The following is a 10073-nucleotide window of genomic DNA, read 5'->3' on the forward strand; positions in this document are numbered from 1 at the left end:
CGAAAAAAAATGAGATTTTATTAAAATTATCAAATAAAAACAAAAACCTACTATAAAATATTCCATAAATTAATCTTGCAAAACAAGCAAAGCCAACTTTACTTCAAATCAACATCCACTTGAACATAAAAAATAATGTTCACAATTTTCAAAATGGTCATAAAAATTAATAAAATGACTACAAATGCTAATAAACCCGTGTTGTTGTCGTTGGGATTAAATAGAAAAAGATCCTCGCCTAGTGTCACGTAACATGTGCAGTAAACCCATCGAAGGCGGCGTGATGGTCTACCGGTTGTCGAAACTTTAGCCAAAAATTAGACAATTTGGAAATAAAAACATAATTTTAAATTTTTTGCATCTACCTCGTTGTCTGATATGCTGGTTTCAAAACGCGCCTAATGAAATTTCTACTAAATTCTGCTTATCTTATTTAAAAAACAACACTCCCAATTATGGACATTAAAATTTATAACAATATATGCTATTAATTAGTTTAGTAGTTTGAAGGTGAACCTTGTCATTATTGATAAAGATTGGCGATTAGAGCAGTTTTTTTTATAAAATTAAACCTAGAATATTCAGCGTTGTATTATTGTACAGCACATGACTAGAATAAATAAGCCGCACGAAAGCCGTGCGTAAACTAACTATAAAAACGTTAACACAAATAACAATTATTTCTGCAAAGAGATTGTAAATTTGACAAAATTATAATTCTGTCGGGAGTGTAGTGTCCATATCTTCATTTCCAACTGCGTCGGGTTTGTTTTCAGCTTCTGTGATAGTCGGCTTTCTATTCAGTCAACAACGTTTGATCAACAAATATACCAGTTCTAATATCTCCACTCCACTTACAATTGTTATTCCCAACCAAAGTGATAACATACCTCCCACAGATCCGAGCATCGTTTCATATGTATGAACAGCTTTATCTTGTTGAAAATAAGGAAAGTTTTGTTTCATAATGTAGTTTATTTTTAATAAAGATTCTGGCATTTGTGTTAGATTGGAAATGGGATTATTGGATAATTGGTTGTTGATAAAATTGTTGCAGTAATGTAGATGGTTGGTATATCTGTGTTTAATTTCTGGATAATTCATGCAGTGTTTTTGTACAAAAAACCTGTTAAACATATCAATTTGAATGGAAGTTTGTGGCCAAGCAGTTGACGTAACGTAGAATTGGTACAGCATTTCATTACATGGCTTCAAGCATTTTGTTGAACATTTTCTGGAAAAAATGTACTGTAAATCTTTTAATAATTAGGAACTGTTTAGCAGAAAATGGATAAAAATAAATAATGAAAATATACCATCATATACGTTGTTATATTTTGTGTTATAAACATTTCAAATCCGATGTAAAATTTTTTTTTTAATTCATGCACGCTTTTTGAATCATTCAAATTTTTGTTAAAAAATGAGCTGAAATTTCCACAAAACGGTAAACTTTCTAACTCCGAGCCTGACCAAAACAGCAGATGTGATTTACAGCCTGCATCAATGGATTTAAACTTTTGTAGATAATTTTCATTGCACATATCATGAGTGTATTTAACATAAGAAAACATGGCCATTGTGCAACCCAATCTGTGATGTTTTTTTGTTACAGAACTTTTTCATGAATAACACTTTAACGTGGTTAATTTCTAAATTTAAACTAACTTATTGTGTGGTTTATCTAAACGTCTTCTTTCAGTTTGAGTAATTTCGACGATATTTTCAGTTCCGGGAGCCACATTGAATCCACGCTTGAGGTCCGCAAGAATTCCAGGACTGTGTACACTCACTTTAACTCCTCTCGATTGAGAAGACTGGTAGGATATCATTGTATTTTTGATTGGACCAACATTCAGTAGCAAACTCATTCCTCTGATTATGTTTGAAAAAGAAAATGTGAAATTAGAAGTATTTAACGTGTAACAAGTGAAATAATTTGCATTCCAAGTTTTTGTGAAGTTTTTTAAGGAACATTTACTATCCAATTCCAACCAGTTGTCTCCAAAGAAACTGCAATCAACTATGAATTCAGAACAGTCAATTGGAGTCTGAATGTTTTTCTGTAAGTTTATAATATACCCAGAAGACAAAGTCACTTGCATTGAGATAAAGTTGTTTTAAAACTTGTGATGATATACTATGATCTATTTTATGATATTTATTCTTGAGATCAGTCAAATTGGATAAATACTCATTCAAGGACATTTTTCTTGGTTCGCCTGCAGCAAACGGATCCAGGTCGCATATTGTGATGTCCGGGAATGAAATGTCATGATTAAACTGTAAAAAATATTTCCATTGCTCTACGGTTTATCTTTTTTTGGAATTTCAGAGAAAAATAAATAGGATTACAGATTCATTATAAGTTTGATAAATCTCAATATTTAGAAAATTATAGTTTCAACTTTAGAAAATTTTTTTTATTATTTCTTTACCTATATAATTAAAAAAAATTTTATTTTCCAACTGCATGATTTCAATGTTCAATTTCAACACATTTTAGTAACATATTCATTAAACCTAAAAACTTGAAAATATTATTTGTTTTCAAGTTTTATTTTATATAACTAATTTGTATTATTAGTTCTATCATTTATTGAGCGTTTTGTGTGTAGTGGAGCTTTTCCCAAACACATCTTATGTTTTGTCGTTCAATTTATTTGAAAAAAAAAATTATTAACTATCCAACATTTTTGCAAAAAATGTGCTGGTCAAATGTTTCAATATGAAATTTTTTAAAACTTTCTTAAACAATCAAATGTGAATTAACAGTCTGAAATATTATTTAGCTTATTAGCTTAATATTTTATATGTAGATCAAAATATATAGTTAAAAAGCAAAAAGTTATATAAGACAATATAGAGTAAATAAAATAACAGACTCAATATCAACTGAAAGTAAATGGCAGTAGATGAAGTAACTGCAAACTTTTTTGGTAGTGAGACCTGAAAGAGCGGGATGGGTCAAAGGTTACATCAAAGAGATTGAGATTGGAAGAGGGAGGAAAAGGCAAGTTAGCAATGAGAGACTGTGATTGAGGAGTTGTTGAAGAGTGCCGAGAAACATCATTATAATAAATAAATAAATAATTTTTTTTTTCATTTTTGTAATAAAATCAATCTAAGTCTTTTTGGCGAAAAATAACTTTATAATAAAATTAAGAAGAATGGAAATAAAAATCTACGGAGCCTAAAAAGCTAAACATTAAAAATATTTTGAAACAAAAACCACCGCAGTACTACCAACCTTTTCTCCAAATTCTGTAGTTATCGGATATTCATAGTAGTTTTCTAACAGCGCGTACAGCTTAATCGCCATGTAGGTCGTAGATCCAAACGACAAAATCAGCCAGAGCACTTTCAAGAAGGCATCATTTGTTTTGAAACACTTTGAAATTCCTCTCACAGACGTATTTTCCCCGTATTTTTTTAATTCTGATTTCAGAATTTCACTCATTTTGTCTTCAAAATTTTAAAATTTCTCCACTGTATCAACTTTGTGTTAGTAATTTTTTTTAGTAGTGTTTATCAATAAAGTTAATTTATGGTATTTTAGTAGGAAAAATGCTCAATTAAGTAAAAAGCAGGATGAACAACGTAGATTCTTATCATTCTACTCTTTTAGTTATCGAATTAGACAAACAAATGATAGTTAATGATTGAGTAAAAAGAAAATGATCCGAAAATCTAATAAGGTCTGATAGACAGAAAATAAAATCAAGGTTTACTTCAGATAATAAAATATTAAGGTAGGACATACAATACACATATCAGAGATCTCAGAATATAATAACGGAGATGTACTTTAAACAAATTTTGCCACATAACAAGCGGGCTTAGATAATGGTTGAGAGAAAAAGTAATTTCAGAAAAAATTAGAAACTATTCATATAAACAAACTTTAAAATAAAAATTAAAATAAACTTTATACTCCAACCACTCGAATAATTTCAAAAACATTTTAGCATCAAATGAGTTGAATCTAAGTATATTATGTTGTAGGTGATGCGATTGTAGAACTCGAACCTGCCACAAACTGGTTACCGTCAATCCCATGCAATCTATGTTGTGTTTGCAGTCATATGTATTCACTCACTTCTCTGTGGTTGTGTTGTCGAGTATTTTTTAAATTGATCAATGAAGAGATGTTATAAATTTATGTAGTGTTTATTGAAAATAATATCTGTTACTAGCAGTGTAAAAGGTAATGGGATATACCTTTAATTAATACAACGAGGCACAGCCATCTTTTTTTTTCATTGGATCATTTTATTTTGAAAAAATATAATTAAATCTCAACAAAATTCACACTTGAAACGGATTGAAATGCAAGGGTAGATGACGATTTATAGCTTTTAAATTCATTCACTTTTGATCGAATACCTTTTAACGTTATCGATCACCATTTACATTGGGTCCCATGTAGACGATGCAGTTATTAATCTCCGTGGGGATTTTTGAATCGACAGACGGTTCATCAGGAATGTTCAATCCCGACTCGGAAATAATGGAATTAACTGAATTAAGAACTGAATATAATACTATATAATGCAGTTTCGTTCTTTTATTTTTAAAGTTGTTCAATGAAATCTAACCCTTAGTAAAAATGAAATTTGATCCAAAGAATCTCAAGTTATAATAAAACTAGCTTGTTGAATGTTTATATTATGCACCTACCTACATGTAGTTTGATGTTGAGTTGAGAGTGCTTTTGATTAACTAATTGCATTGGTTTTCAGGTAAATATTGCAAATAATAATAGTAATAAACCCACAGACGATCTACAGACATCGCATGGAAGCTACTAAATGATTAACTTCTCTGCTCCTTGCATTAGTTATACTTGCATTATCAATAACAAATAAATTTGCTTTAATTTACAATGTTATTGATAATTATGTTGTTACTACTGGTTTTGAGCTTATAAACATTATTTATTAGAATGGTAATAAATCACAAAATACATACAAAAATGTTTCTAGAACCTAGAAGAATTAATAAAACCTGACAAGAGGAAGATGCATCAATTTGTAATTTAACTATTCTTTCAACTTTCGTGTTACAGAAAAACTTCTACTTTATTTTCTAAATTTAATATAGTCCCAAACTGTACTAACAAACAATAATTTATGGAAGTTATTTCAAGTTGAAAAAAAATTTTTTAACGGGAAATTTTTTCAAAATCAACAAATTCGAATTCATTTTGGTGAAAAAACTGAGTTGGATTTCAAGATACTATTGATTTTATAAAAACAAAGTAATGAATAGTGTAGAATTAGCTGCATGTGATTGTTTTATTTAAGATTTAACTAAGGCGCTGTTTCTGTGAAATCTCATTTCAATGTATGAAGTCCAAGTGTTCACTGTAGTATATGATCCTCCGTGAAACATTGATGACGACTGAGATAAAAGTTCTCTCGATCAACTGCCTGTATTATGTACCTTGCAATCATTGAAAATGATTGTCTGTATGCAATGCATTTATTAACTTCCATGGAAGCTTTCAATACAACGAACGTCACAGTACATATTACACAAGCTAATTAATCAACAGAGACTTTTGAAATGTTTATCAGGTTTTAACCTCAACTCATCTTTTCACGCCATGCACTTGGAAGTTTTCAACATTCAAAAGCATTTGGTTTACTACTAATTTTACAAGTTAATTAAGTTGTCATTAAATCCATACTGATCATTTTGCCTCAAAAAAACTTTCTTGTCCGTATTATAAGCCACCTCATCTCTTAAAGCACATTTGTCATTTTTATGAGTTTTCACATTGGGAAGCATTTTTTATTGTTAAAAATCGGTCTAGCTAGATTTTTATGCAAAGGTTTTCAACCCTCCGTTGGTACTTGATAAAAAGTTACCCTCTTGTTACTTGGGGTGCGTTTTGTAACCCTATTTAATTTTTATACATGAATCAATTTTAACAAATTTAATTTTTTTAATATAATTTAAATAATTTTCAACTAAAATACACGTATTAAGCATTTTATATGCAGTGAAACAAGGCACTAAACGAGGTTACGGTGGTACGAAAAGACCCTGGCAGACTCGATATAAGTACGGTTTTAATTCTCATATCAATATTTTAAAATGTCAAAAAAGTCGCATGCAAGTGCTGTTCAATGTTTTTTCAAATTATATATTTAAACAAGACAAACACTGTTCACACAGTATTTTTGAGCTGTTCATAGAATATGCTGGACGAGCGGGCCTAGAGCACATGTCACAGAAGTTTCGTATTTACCTGTCACGCCCAAGCGGGCACAGATGACAACATTCCTTTGTTATCTTTACATTGTCTAGTCTTTCACGTTCTCTTATTGCAATATCCAGCTCTAGAAATCGGTTATAAACATTCATGATAGGTTTTTTGAGCCAAATAGAAATGTCCAAACATTTCCTAATTAGTGACTCTACAAGACATTCCCCGAGATTCGCGATGAATTGGCTAGATGTATAGCTTCCGATGACTTGTTCCAATCAGAGTTATTGCTTATCCAGATCATGAAACAAACAGCAATGACAGCTGTGTCAAGCATGTTAAAAAACAAGACCATCGGCCGTCTGATGATCTTCCCTTTACAAGATTAGATTGAAGCCAAACGATTTTTTATCGGCGCCACTTTCATCTTCGGTTTATCAACAGATTTGTCATTATGCATTGTAGATTAAAGTGATAGACTTTTTTGGATACTATGATATATAGTGCCAAAGTTTTGTTACAAATTACAATTTGTTTGTTACAAGCCCAAGTATTTTTTAGGCGTTGTTGGCTTCGTATCACGTATATTGGTTTATTAATATTTATAATTATTAATTATTAAAATTTATTATTATTTATTAATTTATTTTATAAAAAGTCTAATTTATGTTGATAATGTACTAAAATTCAATACCATCAAAATACACATCATTTATTAACAATAATAATGTTACTTGTGTATTATATTGAACCTTTTAAGTAACGTTCGTCTGGGGTACAAAATGCACCACCAAAGAAAATATTCCGGTAAAAATTAACGTTGAAATTTGTTCACAATTTTATGCGTGAAAATATGACAAAATAGTATCTTAACAATGTCCAGATATGACTGCTGCAGTATTGTTAATAACAAAGTCGTAGCCATAGAGAGTCTGCACCCAAGTTTCAGATGATGTTTAAAAATTTTAACAAGGAACTTTTAACTCCGATTCTAACAGCTATTTTCTCTGATCCAAAACTAGTTAAATAAAATGTTTCTAAGAACTTGAAAAATTTTAATAATTTTTTTTATTATCAATTCTACATTTTTTTGCAGCTGCTCAACAAAATCAAAAACCAATTTTTTAATCATTTTTTAAAAGTTTTTTTTGTTACCAAAAGTGTTGGTCCTAAACACATAGAAAGCTAATATCATTTTTAAGACTTGTGGCCCGTATGTTTAAATTACAAATATAGAATAACTTGTTAGCAGACCTGCGTTTGACTGAGTTGCATTATAAAGAATAATAACAAAAACGTCTGAAAATAAACGTCTTATGTGTATATTTGTTTCTTGAATGTGTATGTGTAAATTTTGGCTTGAAAATTGTTCTTTGTTATTTTATATTTGTCATTTTAGAATAATTGATTAATTTGATACTGTTAATATTAATCCATTTTTTTCTATAAATTTAATAAAACGTTGAAAACGATTTAATAAAATTATAAGAATCGTTTCAAGAATTAGCAGAAAATTATGAAAACAAGACACCGCGTAAAAGTTATAAAAATTTCTTCAGTTGAATTTTGTAAACAAACAAATGAAGCGTAAAAAATAAAAACAACTATATAGAAGAAATAACATGTAAATGCAAAAACAACTCCCACAATGCAAATGCTTGGTTCTAATGCATACACTTACATTAAAAGCAATAGGTTCAATCATAGGAAAAACAAAGTATTAATATTAATTGTCAGCTAAGAAGCAGTGTCATGACTCACATTTAATCTGCAAATGTTGAATAACATATAGTAATAATTTTCAAGAGTTCACAAACACAAAGTATAGCAAAAAGAGCAAAAATAACCATAAATTTGCATCATGAATGTTTTGTTAACTTTGAAACATTCTCGATGATAAAATTCCGTCTGTCTCAATAGAGATCAAGTTGACAGATGACATAAAATTTTTTGTCACATTTCACATCGTCCCATTCGAAAGTGGTAATAAACGGATGCAAACAGCCTGAAATTTTTATTTTTTAAACACTCAAAACGCAAGTTCGGAGTGCGGTTTGAGTCAAATTCATTTTTCAACAAATTATTTTAAATTCTTTCGTTATCGTACATGGTTCCTAAATAATATTCATATATGGATGAATATAAGTTCCTTTATTCCTACCTCTCCTTGGTTAGGCCCATGGATATATATAATATGAATATGGCAGACAATCTATGTATTTTTTATTATTATTATTAATGAAACATTTATAAGCGCTAATTAAAATCAAAATGTTTTCTAAAGCGCTATCTATAATCAAACAAAGTCAAAAAAGAAAAAAGTACAGTCAATGGCGGTTGTAACAAACAAATAATTATTCACTTAACAACAAAATCAAAGCGAAAATAAGTAAGTTTTAAGTTTCTTTTTAAAATCATCAAGTTTCAAATCTTTAGTTCTAAAAGATCTCGGTAAGCTGTTCCAAACCATTGGTCCAGACACTGCAAAATCTCTTGATGCTATCTGCAGATTGACATCAGGTACAACCAGCAAAATGCCATCATCTGATCTAAGGTTCATATTACTCATCATGATAGACTTTTCTTTTATTTTTTTATCAAATAACTTGTTAACAAGCCATGCACAGTTTTATACATTAAAATACATATTTTATATTTAATTCTTTTCTTTATAGTAAGCCAATGAAGGCTCTTAAGAATTGGAGTAACATGGTTAAATTTGAGACCTCCAACAATCAATTTGGCTGCTCTATTCTGAATAGATTGAATTGCAGAAATAGACCTATTTGGCAAACCGTAAAACAAACCATTGCAATAGTCCAATCGTGAATGAACCAATGCATGCACCAAGGTATGAATAGCAGATTTATCTAATGACTTACGGAGTTTATAGAGTTCTCGAATCTGTCCAGAGCAAGAATTTGTTATCATCTTTATATGATCATGCATTGATAATCTAGAATCAAGAATGAAAACCAGATTAGTTGCTTTGTCACTAAATTCTATTTTAACATCTCCTATTTTCACTGAATCGATATTAAGTTTCATCAGCTGCTGCCATGTACCTATTGGAACAAATTTTGACTTCTGCTGATTTAAACAAAGACCATTGTTTGACATCCAATTATCAATGTTATTTAGGCAGGTTACAAGTTTGTTGATTTCAGATTGCAGTAATTCTGGCATATTACTAACTATAATCTGAATATCATCAGCATAGGCATGATATTTAAAGCCGAAATTACCAATTACTTTAAAAACTTCAGCAGTATACATGATAAAAAGAATAGGCCCAAGCACTGAACCTTGTGGCACTCCTGATGTCAAAACCGTTTCATTAGATAACACATTATTGAAAACTACTTGTTGCTTTCTGTCAAACAGATATGATCTGAACCACTTGATAACAGTACCGGAAATACCATAATCATGAACCAATTTTTCCAAGAGAATCTGATGGTCTACACAATCAAATGCCGCACTCATATCTAAAAACGCGACTAGAGCCACATGTTGTTTGTCCAAAGCAACAAACAACTCAGAAAACACATAAAGCAGTGCAGTTTCTGTTGAATGATAGCGGCGATATCCAGATTGGTGAACTGGTAGCAGGTTGTTTACATTCAAATGAATCAAGAGCTGTTTGGCAACCACTCGTTCAAATATCTTGGAAATGAAACAGATGTTGGAAATTGGTCTATAACTAGACAAATCATTTCGATCCATATTCACTTTTTTTAAAACCGGATAAACCATAGCATGCTTAAACCATTAGAAAATGTGCCACTGCTCAAACTCAGATTTAAGATGCTGGTAAGAAAAACGATGAATAAACCAATATATTTCTTTAAAATATGGG

At 30.2% G+C, this 10073-nt stretch overlaps 1 protein-coding gene across 1 annotated transcript; it reads right to left on the minus strand.

The window, feature by feature from the left end:
* Positions 1-98: 98 nt before the first annotated feature.
* Positions 99-3460, minus strand: HELRODRAFT_183438 (hypothetical protein; the record flags this gene model as incomplete). Its single annotated transcript, XM_009012472.1, has 6 exons — positions 99-304; positions 891-992; positions 1454-1593; positions 1669-1875; positions 2950-3032; positions 3251-3460. The coding sequence occupies 6 exons, from the start codon at positions 3458-3460 to the stop codon at positions 99-101; spliced, it is 948 nt and encodes a 315-aa protein (XP_009010720.1).
* Between the last annotated feature and the right edge of the window lie 6613 nt (positions 3461-10073).

The sequence above is a fragment of the Helobdella robusta genome (assembly GCF_000326865.2).
Source record: "Helobdella robusta unplaced genomic scaffold HELROscaffold_107, whole genome shotgun sequence".
In the NCBI taxonomy this organism is placed as follows: Eukaryota; Metazoa; Annelida; class Clitellata; order Rhynchobdellida; family Glossiphoniidae; genus Helobdella; species Helobdella robusta.